The sequence below is a fragment of the Numida meleagris genome, chromosome 9, assembly GCF_002078875.1.
Source record: "Numida meleagris isolate 19003 breed g44 Domestic line chromosome 9, NumMel1.0, whole genome shotgun sequence".
NCBI lineage: Eukaryota > Metazoa > Chordata > Aves > Galliformes > Numididae > Numida > Numida meleagris.
In genome coordinates, this window is record NC_034417.1 from 10,683,056 (window position 1) to 10,695,635 (window position 12,580).

General features: G+C 41.7%; 1 protein-coding gene across 1 annotated transcript in view; it reads right to left on the bottom strand.

Annotated features, from left to right (window-relative positions):
- Positions 1-12,580, bottom strand: part of HOMER2 (homer scaffolding protein 2) — a 53,087-nt gene that overhangs the window by 10,125 nt on the left and 30,382 nt on the right. Inside the window, exons 3-5 of the mRNA XM_021407581.1 lie at positions 8,036-8,167; positions 2,341-2,433; positions 837-976 (exon numbers count right to left, since the gene is read on the bottom strand). Of these exons, the coding sequence (XP_021263256.1) occupies positions 837-976; positions 2,341-2,433; positions 8,036-8,167 (365 nt within the window). The remainder of the gene's footprint in view (positions 1-836; positions 977-2,340; positions 2,434-8,035; positions 8,168-12,580) is intronic.

Sequence of the window (12,580 nt, forward strand, 5' to 3'; positions counted from 1 at the left end):
CAGCAGGAGGAACGAGCAACCGGTATGATTCAAAACAGGTTACGCTACTGAAATGTTGATAAAGATAATGTACTTCAAGTGTAAAATATGCAGCCTTAGAGCTGCTCACTGTGTAACACTGCTCCCATCACTGCTGCCTTTATTTTAAAGAGTTTTTTAAGAGTAGTTTGATTCTGAAGTATTTTCTATCCATTCACAAATATATTCACACACAAGAGACAAACAAAGCAAGCAAGATTCTAGAAAAGAACATTTTAATGCTACAGCTTTACATATTCCAAGTTCAGTGCTTTCACTGCGGCTGCAAATTACTCTTTTCAGCACTTCAAATACTTTATCAAAGCAAGTAGCAAAAAACGTGACTTCATGGGGCACTACCTGCAGCTTTAGAAACATCCCCCAAAGACTTCTGTAGTTTTCACTTCAACTATTTGTAGTGCAGTGCATTCCCTTTAAGAATTTTAAATATCTCCACCTTTTTGCATTGAAGTAAATGCAGCAAAAACAAGGAGGAGGAACAGATTAACTTTATATGTTACCAGCAGCAATTGCTTCTCAGTGACCTAGGTCTTACTACTGTAACTCTAAAACTCTGCAAAGAAAGGTGGTGTGGCATCACCAGATGATCTTATCTCATCGTGAACCAGATCAGGAAGAAGTAAATATCTCCCAATCAGATGCCAGGAGGTGCTTACTAAAATCTGCTCATTCATTCCTTCTGCTGCATCATTTTAAATTAATGCTATTACATCTGAATAATTTCTGCAAATACCATTAGCCATGAGATAATTACAGCTCACCACTTCAATGCAATTAAGGTGTTAAAGTAACCTCACCTTTGGGCTAGAGCAATTTTTAGTTTATCATTCTCAGACTTGAGCTGTGCCTCAGCAGGACCACCATGGGATGCCTTCTCATCATCTGTCCCGTTCACACTAGATGCTCGGGTGGAAGATGGTGTTTCACGCCCAGATTCCTGTGGCACAACACACAGATTAACACAGGGCTTCTTTCTACATCTCACATCTGCAAAGCAGTCTGATTGCCACCACCCAAAGGTAACACAACTTTCATGCAATGGCATACAAGAAGAGCACAGAGGGCTTTCCTTCTTGTCAGCCAAAAAGGGGTCCTGTCCTGCTTGTACCCACATACCAGCGTGTCAGTGCAAGGTGGTACAAATGCACACGGCAGATAACATGTTACCAGCTGAACGCTCACACTTCGTGAGAAGTGCAAAGCTGGTCTCTTTAAAAAAGAACGAAAGAACGATAATGATGCAGAAAATGGAAGTTTAAAATGTTCAAGAATAACTTTTAAGTGTTTTAACAGATGAGGCTTCTGAAGGGCTTTTGGTTGTTAGTGGTTTTTAAGGTAACGAAACAATACAGTGCCCCTGGAAGCACACAAAGACCAACCCAAAAATATACAAAATACTGCTGCTCCAAAGAGATGACTTGCGTACACTGTTGGTGACCACAAATATAGAACAGAGAACCATAAAGGCCATGACCAAAGCCTTCAAAAAACACAGATATACAAAGTCAGCCTCCCTGAGCTGTATTTGGACCCCTCCCAGGGGGGGTCAGCTGCAGGACTAAGCCTTCATCACCTTTTTTCTAGTCATCCAGCTGTATTTCCTGAACAAAATTAATATAACTTTCCTCCAAATATCGGCACAGGCCAAGCACTGCCACCAAACCAGCATTCATTCTTTGCTAATGCACCACAACCCAGCACTCACTGGACACAGAAGTGCTTGGCTGTCTGAAGGTGTGCTGTCTAAAAAAAAAATACATCGTACAAATTGCAACATGAGCTCTTCCATCCAGCCCCTCACTAAAGTGCTGCCTCTGTTTCTGCAACGCAGCTCTCAATGAATCACATCTAGGCAACGAAAGACATGATGGCTGTGAAGAAAGCCTTTGCACTGGCAAACCCAACTCCTACAGAAGTAGATTTGATAAATGACAAAAAGGAGAAGTAGATTTGATAAATGACAAAAAGGATTAATAAATCTTACTTACTGTCTGCTGCAGAACTACGCTGATATACTTGCTAGTGACCCAACCTATGTGTAACGGTACAAATCAAAGGATGTATAGCTTTCCCAGTTATTAAAAATTTGTAACAGCTCAGAACTGCTGAAAAAAGCTTACACGTAAATGAAGGCAAAGAGCATGAATGGATGAAGAATATTCCTTCAACATTAATGCCTAGCAGCTGATAATTACTTTGGGCAATCTTCATTTGATATACTCCCCCTAGTAGTCCATTAGAAAATTTAGCTTTAAATTATTTACCCTGTATGCATACAGGTATTGAAGATAAATTACAAACCTGTGAATGATTGCTTGAGGTCTCAATTTTCTCTTGAGATCTGTCTCTTGCTAGCTTGGCAGCCTCTTTCACTTCTTGGAATTTCTCTGCAAACTGGAAAAAGCATAAAAGATACTTATTAAAATGATTAACTATCTATTAAACTGTTCAGTTTATTATCTTTGTGTGTCTCATAGACCTCCAGAAGTTACTGACTAATTTTGATAATTTATAATTTTTGGCAAGAAAGAACATCTCAATTCTTTGGCAGGGAGGTCGTTCCAAAGGTAAGGCAATGCTGTTTCTAAAAGAGGGATTCTATGCAGCTTACAGTAAAATCCCACCAAGAAAATGAAGATATTGGTGCCCCTTGGTATGAAGTGGTATTGTTTATTTCTTCCCCTCAATGTTCTTCACTCCACATTGATGGTCTATTAAAGTCAAAAGTATGCATGATTCTGTGATCTTATATACTAAGCCTGAAGTATGTAAGATCATGGAGTCATAGAATCATATCTGGATAAAAAAAAAATTATCAGTCCTCTATTCTTCAGAGCAAGTCAATTAAATTAAAGAATGTAAATGAGCTCATGAGACATCTGCAGGATGTGAGCAAGGGATTATCAAGACATAGAAAAGATGAGAAAAAGGTGATCTGGATGTGCTATGGAGACATAAGAAAAGGCAGCTTTCTGGGTCTGATTTTCTTAATACTGGCAAAAATAAAGGTAGAGGACTTCAAGAAAAGGTTTGAGTGGTTTCTATAAATATCGAACTGGGGGAGACAGCAGAATGGAAAGATAAAGATGAAAAGCAACAGCCTCATTCCTACAAGTTGCTGGAGGACATCTGCTCCTAAGCCAGTCTGGCAGCTTTGAAATACAAGTATTATCACTGCCAGTCAGTGGTGCGGGGCTTTGAACACTTTAAACTGTATGTAAAGTTTTAAAAGGATGATTGCAAAGATGGAAGAAAAGGCATTGAAAAAACAGTAATTAAGATGCAGGCAGTATAATAGCAGGTAACATTGTCTCTCTGCTAACGTAACCTGTGTTTTGGAAAACTTGAAACACTAGAAAGGAAAGACAAATTAAAAGTTCATACATAGAGATCTATTTTACTGCACAGTTTGTGACTAAAAATACTGCCATTTTATCCTCGGAACATTCAGAACACTTACGACAAAACTGTAAATAAAAGCCTTACAAAAATCACATTTTATAGTCAAGGAATGGGAAGGATTGTTATCCATGTACTAATCCCACTCTCTAACTTTCAGATTTACAGCTGGTAGTTAGCATGCTTACTCCCAGTACAATACTGAGACTACACAGACTGATAAAACAAATCTTCAACTGGTCTAAGAGAAATCTGGATAGACATGTGGAGGCAACGCACGCAGAATGGAGATTTCCAACAAACACACACACACCACTCTTAAATCCCATGGAGGAACACATCTTCAAAGCCAACTGAAATTTTGCATGTCACTTATGAAGCACCATGGTCTACAGACTGTAATGGTGACGCTTATGAATGAACATGGAGCTCTTGAACCCAGCTGCGTTCTATACAACAGCTGGAATTGCATTGTAAAGTATTCTTCTATTTGATGGCACGTGCAGTCCCCACACACAGAACGACTTGATTACCTTTGCAGCTCTATAAAGATCATTAGCATCACCCACTCTACATTTTGGCCTTACATGATTTGACTCCAACTTTACATAAAATATCTCCATAATATCTCCTGCTGTGACAAAACAGCTGCAGCAAAAGGATTATTTCTAAAATACTGTGTCAACAAAAGTTCTACACTTGGATTTCTTGCAAACAGTAAAGGGCTGTTTTGAGTCTCGCTTTTCCAATAAATCCTTATGGGCAAGTATGAAAAATTTATGAAGGTTCTTCATGGACTTTATGAAATATGAAAACAGAATTAGAAGTGATCTATCAAATTTTATTTTCGCAGCTATCTTCATAAAGCACACAGGAGACTGCTGCGAAAAATAATGTGAGCCAAGAAGAAAAGGATGTTTTTACACAGTTCCATAATGGAAATTGTATGTGACTAAACAAAAGCAACCTTCGATACCAAACTGATGAAGATCTCTTCACACGATGGATTTCAGTCTCCAGTTTACCAACACAGGCATTTAACACATTTGCTTTTAAAAACAAGTACCAGTAGGTGAGATTTTCACCAATCTGAGATAGACATTTAGCTGTAAGAGTGAAAGTATTACCCTTACTTCAAAGCACTGCTACAATGTAGAGGACTGCAACAAAAACCGAGGTGAAAGACTTCTCTGTTATTTGTTTATCCCATGCATTTGGTGCAGTCCATAGAGTTCCCGTGCTGCTCCTTTTTTATTCTTAGCAAATTAACAACTGCTAGATTTTACTCACAGTCTATTTTCAAAAGCTAAAGAGGATCCTTTGGCTCGCTATGAAATTAAAGCCTTTCACTTGATTATTCTGCTGAGCACAGAAACTTAATGGTGATAGGCCCCGACCCATGCAGCATTACAAATGCTGACTGCTGCCTCTCTCCAGAGCTGACCTACTCTGCCTCAAATATAAACAACTGACAAATCACTGAGATACTAAAAAATCGCGTGTCACCACCAAGATCAAAAGTGACTTTGAGCTATCAAACCATTGCAACAATAGAGTGCTTTTCAAAGTGGGAAATCCTTAGTTAAGAAGTGATATAATCTTCTAGTTACTAAGTGAAAACATGGTAAATGTGGTCTTAAGAGGCTATGGCATGTATAGTTCTGCAAAACCAACTTCTTACCATCTTTCCTCCCTTCACCTTCCCATTGTCCTTGGGCAGACAAAGCTCCCCACAATTAGCAAAACAAAGACAGACACCAACTGAAGACCTCTCCAACAGGCTGCCGTGGCTGCTGATGCACCCCACTGCCCTAGAAGGCTGTGGGACCAAGCTGCAGGACAGACTGGCTGCTCCCACCCCTGGGAAGCCCAGCAGCCCAAGGATGGCACAGCCCACTAGCGCTGCATGACTGGGAGTCCTGACCAGTGAGACTGAGTGGGGACTCAAAGATGCTGCTGTGCATTGCATGCATTATTTAGAGGCTGTTCAAATCTGCAGCCAGTCTGTCACCCAGAGAAATATGTAAATACGTAGAAACAGAGCTTCTTAACATTTTACACATTAAGAAGCATTATTTTGTGCACATGAATTTTAAGCTCCTGATCCAGCACTATATTTCACGTCACCTCCTGTGCCAGTGTCAGACACGTGGAGCAGAGCTGCTCCCACCCACAGCAGTCCCACACAGACCTCCTTACCCTCTGGGTTTGCAGAATGGGCTACGCAATGCTCCCACCTGGGACCAGTCGGTGCCCGACCCACGCTGCACGTGTGGCACTGCCACTGTGGCTTTCCCTCAGTGTCAGGCAGATTGTCAGGGACAAGAGCTTTTGCTCCTGAAAGTGGCCAGGGATCATACTGCACATGTAACACCCACGTGCATAAATTGAAAGCAAAGGTCTGGCACTTCCCAGAAGCTGACTGCAGTTGCTTTATAATGTACAAAGTCTGGGCTTACTGGACTTCTCACCTGTATAAATCTCTGTCCCTGTGCCCTTGGCTAGCTACTGCTCCTAAGATTATCATGTCTGTGCCACAGCATCTTGAGTGATAGCAGAAATGCTACTTTATAGCTTGGTGTGCAAAACACATCACTAGTTTTACAGCATCAGCCCTGCCTCTACATCACAATCAGACAGGCCATTAATTCCGGTTTGATTCCTGTTTCAATTTTGTTGTAACAACATCTGAGACATTTTTGAGGCAAGGGGTGAAAGAGGTAAAGGAGGGGCAGTGAGTCCTATCAGGAGGGGAAAGGACCCTGAGCAGGACATTACCGTCCACATTGATCGGGAGAGTCCCAGTGCCTGTGGTTAATTAGGTTACTAGGTCACTGAACGCAGTTTTCATTAATGGCTCATGTTTAATTTGAACTGCTTGTCCCTATAGGTATGGATTAATGCTTAAGCATCTCAAGAGAAGAAAGCCATTAGAAAGAGGCAACATCTTTTATGAGGTCAGCCAATATGCCTAAAAAATGCAGGAGTTGATAGGTGTGCTAACCACTTCTCATTCCTCATTATTATCCATTGTTTTCAGCAGACATTCTTCACTTTCATTTACTTATTTATTTTAAGCCAAGGCTATTGATCTCTGTTTCAGTGGAGTTTTAGCACACCCTCCCAGCTCCTGGCTAAAAGCTTCAGGTATTTTCGGGAAGCCTGGAACACTGTTATTTATACCTTTTATAAGAGTGTAATGACATCAGCATAAAATGAAATGATTTCACTATTCCCAGTACACTTATACTTCTGTAATCTCTTCACCGTCTTTCATCTTTTATACTAATAGCTTAATAATTAAATGGAGGAGCATGATTGTAGGGGATATCTTCGTCCCATTGCTTTGCACAGCAGTAATAAACCAGGTTTTCTAACATTTTCGAGACAGACAACTGTCAGATTTCCTTTTTCAAATAGATCATTTAAAGCAGTTTTCAAAAGTGCCCCTTAAGCCATCTCTTTTCAATATTCTGACCAGAAACAAGCTTTCTGCTGGTTATGGAAGCTTTTCCTGCAAGTAGAAAGCTGCAGCACTGGCAGTGGGCACTTGAGCAGATTCCCCTTCCTTTACATTAACTCTTCTACTACTTATTTAGCTGCTATAAGCACCTCTTTGAGGTGAAATGAGCACTCCTCTACATCTAAACATCACAAAACCTCACTATCACCAACATCACATTTTTAAAAAACAGTTTTGCATGTGATTGAATGGGTGGCCTTAACATCCCAGGACAGCATCCCATTATTGCCATTGCACCTTAACAGACATCCCAAATCCAACAGTAATTTAATATGTAAAGTAAAACATGTTTTGTATTTAAGAAACACTTGCAAAAAAGACACATCTGGAAACTGCAAAAACTCAGTAAGATAGTTTTAGAAAAATAAAACCTTGCAAAAATTCAACTGATGGAAATGTCTCCCTTCAATTAAAATGACTTGCCTTAGCTATTTTAGACACTACAAGAAACTTCCTATTCTCAGGACTGTGTTCAAATAAAGCATGCAAGAGGACAGCAGCACAAGAGGCTGTGTACCATGTCCTAGGACACAGTGTTTAGTTAACTGCTAAGCCCAGTGCCAAGTAGCTATGCTTCAAGTGGCAACTATGTGCTAGATAAGAAGTGTTTTTCTGTTGCAGGAACAAACATCTCAGCCACTTGATGAGCACTTGGCAAGACCACTCATCTAACGATAGAGAATTTATTTTAAACTGCTGGTTACTCATTACCAGAGGCAGTCATGTGCTGCACAAATACCAGGGTCAGGGCAGCTCCAGGAGATGCAGCCCTGGTTCCACTTGGCTTCACAGCTCTGCGAGCATCTGGAATTGCAAATGTTTTCAGCCACACTGGGTAAGAGATCGAGACCTCCACACTAGAACCATCATCAGTGATCCAATTTAGTTTATAGTTTTGGCAACAGAGTTTGCAATGCTGCCTGCTTCTGTATATAGAGATACTAGCAAGTTATAGGAAATGATTGATGCACATGGATGAAAAGGATTTGCAGAAACATGCAGACTGAAAGAGGCCGGGCAGGTGCATGTGCTGCTTCACTCTCAGCAAAGACGACTGCCTGGGAGCCCCATTACCTTGGACAGCTGCTGCTCGGAGGGAAAGCCCAACCCAAACACAGTGTTGGCTCTGCTGTCCGCCCACTGGCCAAACTTCTGCGAGGTTTTAGTGAAGGTCATGTTGGGGGTGATTGTGCTGTTTATGATCACCTGTTTAGAAATAGATCAAAAAAGAATTAAAAAGAAGCCACATCAGAAATTTATATCCTAGCAACAGTATCATTCAAAGCAATTAGCAGTCTGAACAGAGAAGCTGCAGTATTCCAAATAACTTTTCCCAAATCATATATTTCATATCTTGTCTTACTTGATGCAGGAATTATGATGTTTAGTCATCTTCTATTTCCAAAGCACCACCACAGTCCTGCAGTTTAACACCACAGAACTCAAAGCAGGGACAGGACCCCTGGCAGAAACACAGATCAACGCCACTTTTTTCAGCATGGAAGCACACAAATTATAGCTTAACAGTGAGCTTAACCAGGGAGGGTGGTAAATTGCATCATCAACAATGCACATGCAGTTTCAAACATAAGTGTCTTCAGGACAACTATTCTGCCACTTTCACACTGACTAATATCTGATTCAGCAGCCTTGAAAGCAGCAGTGGTTCTTGTGATCAAAGAAACGGCCAACAAGAGGAAGGCCGCCGGGACGTGGTCTCTCAGGAAGTTGGTAGGAAAAGCATAAAGCGTAACCATACAAAAAAGAATGAGATATACATGCCAGTTCATTATCAAAAAGCTCAACTTTATTTTCAAGATACATCATTATATGAGCCTAGAGACTCCTTCCCTTGAAAATGAATTCATGAGCAACATTCTTCCCACTAGCAGAACAGGAGCTTTCTTTAGTAACGCGTACCATCATTTCCAATATGCAAATTATGCAGTAATTAAGCCAAATCTGTGGGACAGCTTAATTAACATGATCAGGAAGTATCCTGGCAACATCATTTGCTAGGTATTCCAAGCAGATTTTTCCTAAGCTATCATTTACATTTAGCAAAAAGTGTGAATTAAATTTACCAGAGAAAGAAAATTCCTTGCCTCTATCCCCTAATTTCTGCCCTCTGTGCGGATGCTTTTATTTTTCTCCTTAGAAACTGTTCATCTTCAGTGGTTCCTCATGCTCTGCACCATCACTTCCCAACAAGCGTACAATTCCCTGCTGTGTGCACAGACTGAGTGTGTGCACAGACTGAGTGTGTGCACAGACTGAGTGTGTGCACAGACTGAGTGTGTGCACAGACTGAGTGTGTGCACANTGTGTGCACAGACTGAGTGTGTGCACAGACTGAGTGTGTGCACAGACTGAGTGTGTGCACAGACTGAGTGTGTGCACAGACTGAGTGTGTGCACAATGAGTTGATCCAGACCAAGCTCAAGAGCAGTACGAAATCACTGTTGCTGGAAGCTCCTCACCAAAAGGATCAAAGCAGGGTAGGGTCGGGTGGCTGACGCTTGTACTGTTTTATTTTTTAAATAGGAAGAATCAGGATGAGAAGAGGGAAGAGGTGATTCTTCTTCAGCCAGTGCCGACTGAGATACACTGTGCAGAAATGAACTTCTGCAGATGAAGCGTGGCTTTGTATGGCTGCCTTAGAGGTGGAGGCATCAGGAAAGCTGTCCAGATGTGTTCTGCTCCAGCTGTGTCACGCAGCAGAAAGATGGCCAATATAAAAACCTAAGCTCAATTCCAGTGATTTAAATTAAAAGAAAACCAAAGACTTCAAAGATTTTATGTACGGTTTTGACAATTCAAAGGGAGGATGACAATAGGAGGATTGGATGACACAATGAGTCACAAGAAAGGGGCGGAAATCTACGGCCAAACAAGAGAAACTGGGATGTTTTCCAAAAACATTAAAGGAAGTACTGAACATCTATTCTGCGTCAGACAGGTGCACTACTTAAACATATTTGGCTTATTGAGTTATTGAATTTATTTTAGAAGCTCTGAAACACCCATACATTTCAAGTGATAAAAAGTATTATTTCAGTCCTACTGTGCCTATCAAATTAGACATCTCTGGGGGAAAACTAATAAAATGAGCCCTCTCGCTGAAAGGCAAGAACCTCCTCCACGGGAAGCTGACAATGAGAGTAATAAAAATTCCTAAAATAAACATTTAGTAAATACAAATATAAAGCACACACCAAAGAGAACTTCCAGACCACAGTCCAACATCAAAGAAGTGATAAGAGGAATAAAGAAGACTGCAAACTATAACACGAAGCAACTTATTGAGCAACGAGATGACGTATATTAGCCCAGCACCTTGAAGGTTAATTTTTTCTATAGCCAGAGCAGAATCCAAGAGAAAGTTGTGGTGATCACACACCTTCAAGAAACTGACAGTTCATCCACTAAATTTATAAAAAGCTGCAATTAGTGAAACTGCTCGGAAGCCAGCTCCAGCTTTTTTTTTTTTTTAAAGCCCTCCTCTGTCAGTCAGATGCCCCAGACACCACAGACAATCGAAAATGTGAGGAAAAGCTGAGACACCAACTCAGAGCTGCATGGAAACAGTCAGGAGAAAGGGAACACAACACAGTGATGGGAGATACCCTTGAACACTGTTTTCATCAAAAATCCAAAACATAGCACCATACAGGCCTCTACAAAGAAAAACAACTCTATCCCAGCCAAAACCATGGTGCTGTGGGAAGGGTTCCCGTAATCCATTACCATATTCCTATAAGAAGAGTCCACTCATCATTCAAATGTGCTCTTATGAAGCAGTTTTGCATTGGCCCTCATTCCTGTAACACACATGATGGAATTCCGACCGCATCAATGCAGGGACTGTCATCCAGGGTAATGGCTTCAAAGACAAACAGCTCTAATGAGCTGCCATCGGTCCCTGAAGCAGTTAACGTGTTCTCCCCGCAGACAAAGGCAAAGAGGAGCATAATGTAATAAGCACCTTACAGAATAATAAACTCATTCATCACACTGGCTGAGTTGTCTACATGCGGTTAAAAAAAAAATCTGCCTTTGCTCTCATCTGGATGCCAGTGCTTTAGATGGCAAATATTCCTGCTACGACCGCACAAACCAAACAAAATCTCAGACTAATTTTACTTCCTTTGGGAGAAGAACAATCCTGACACATCTAAATTTTTATTTAAAGATGACACTGAATAATTTTTACAGTACAAGGTAGCGCTCTGTCAACCAGAAATGACTCGAGACGTTTAGGAACACACACCGGGCACATTCATCAGATAAAAGTCAAGCAAATAAGCTGGTGCAGGGTAGAGCCCTTGCAGGCTGAAACACACCCACCCTACTGCCTTCCCACAGAGAGATGCTGCCAAATGAAACAAGCAGAGAGGTCACAAGATGACCTGGGTAGAAGAAAAAAATTGTATTTGCAGCTTGAATCGCTCCTGATACATGAGTGGTGTACATACACGCAGCCACCTTTTATTGTCAGGGATGCCTGGGAAGGACCCTTTACATACACTAAACTCCCCGTATCACCAAATCACACTGACGTGCCTCCTGAAAGGCATTTTATCAAGTCATGGCTGCACCAAGGTGAGGTGAACACATGCACAGGAGCCCATGTAGAATGGTGCTGGAGCAGCCAGGGGCTACCAGCGGCTTGGGACATCCTCAGCAGCATCGTGCTAGGTTTCCAGAAGAAGCAGCAGAGACAGGAGCAGGCTCAGCCCCAAAAGGAGAGAGCCAATGGCTGTGAGCATCTGACAGAGCCACCAGTACACCCTGAGCAGCACCAGGACATTTCCTCAACTGGGACACTCACCAAGGGGACGGTGAGCCCATAGAGCCAGCTCTGGCAAATACCTCTCTACCTGGGAACAGTCTGTAGGAGCTGTGGACAAGCTAGACTAGACAATATGAAAGTTTTAGAACTGCACGAAATCAAATCAGAAATGGGACAGAAATAATCTCGTCCTTTACTCTGGGACCGAAGTCCCAGTTCACCAGATTAGGAATTATTCTGGAATTTCCCCTTTAAATTCACATTACCTGCTGTTCTGAAGTGACTTCACCCCCAGAAAAGCCCTAAGGCTCAAGGGCATAGTATCTTCTCATTAAGAAGTCACTACATTAAAACCTCCCCATTTCATTTTCACACCTCTCAATATGTGCTTTCCAGTTTGCAGCCCTTGTGAAATTTAATTTCCTCAACCCACCAGGCTGCTAATCTTCAGTAAAGATGTATCTCAGTCTAAAAACAGAATTGATGAGGGCAGGGAGCTGCCAGTCCTCGGGCTGCAGCTATCACAGGCTCAGCGGGTTCTTCTAGCTCATCAAGCCAATGTGAATCAGAAGCACTCGTGACCCCGGACGCGAAGACCAAGGGAGAGGGATGGGTTTGCAGAGAAATTCTCCCTCTATCTCACATGTTCAGCAACTCCCTCGTGGAATTTATACATTTCCGTGATTTGCACTTATCTTCGCTATCTACCACCCTTTGCATCTCTGCCGACGGCTAGACCGAAACGTAATGTCTTTTCACCAATAAATCACTGGTCTAAGAAAGCAGAAACTGCATACTACATGAGTGAAATGACATCGTGAGGAAGC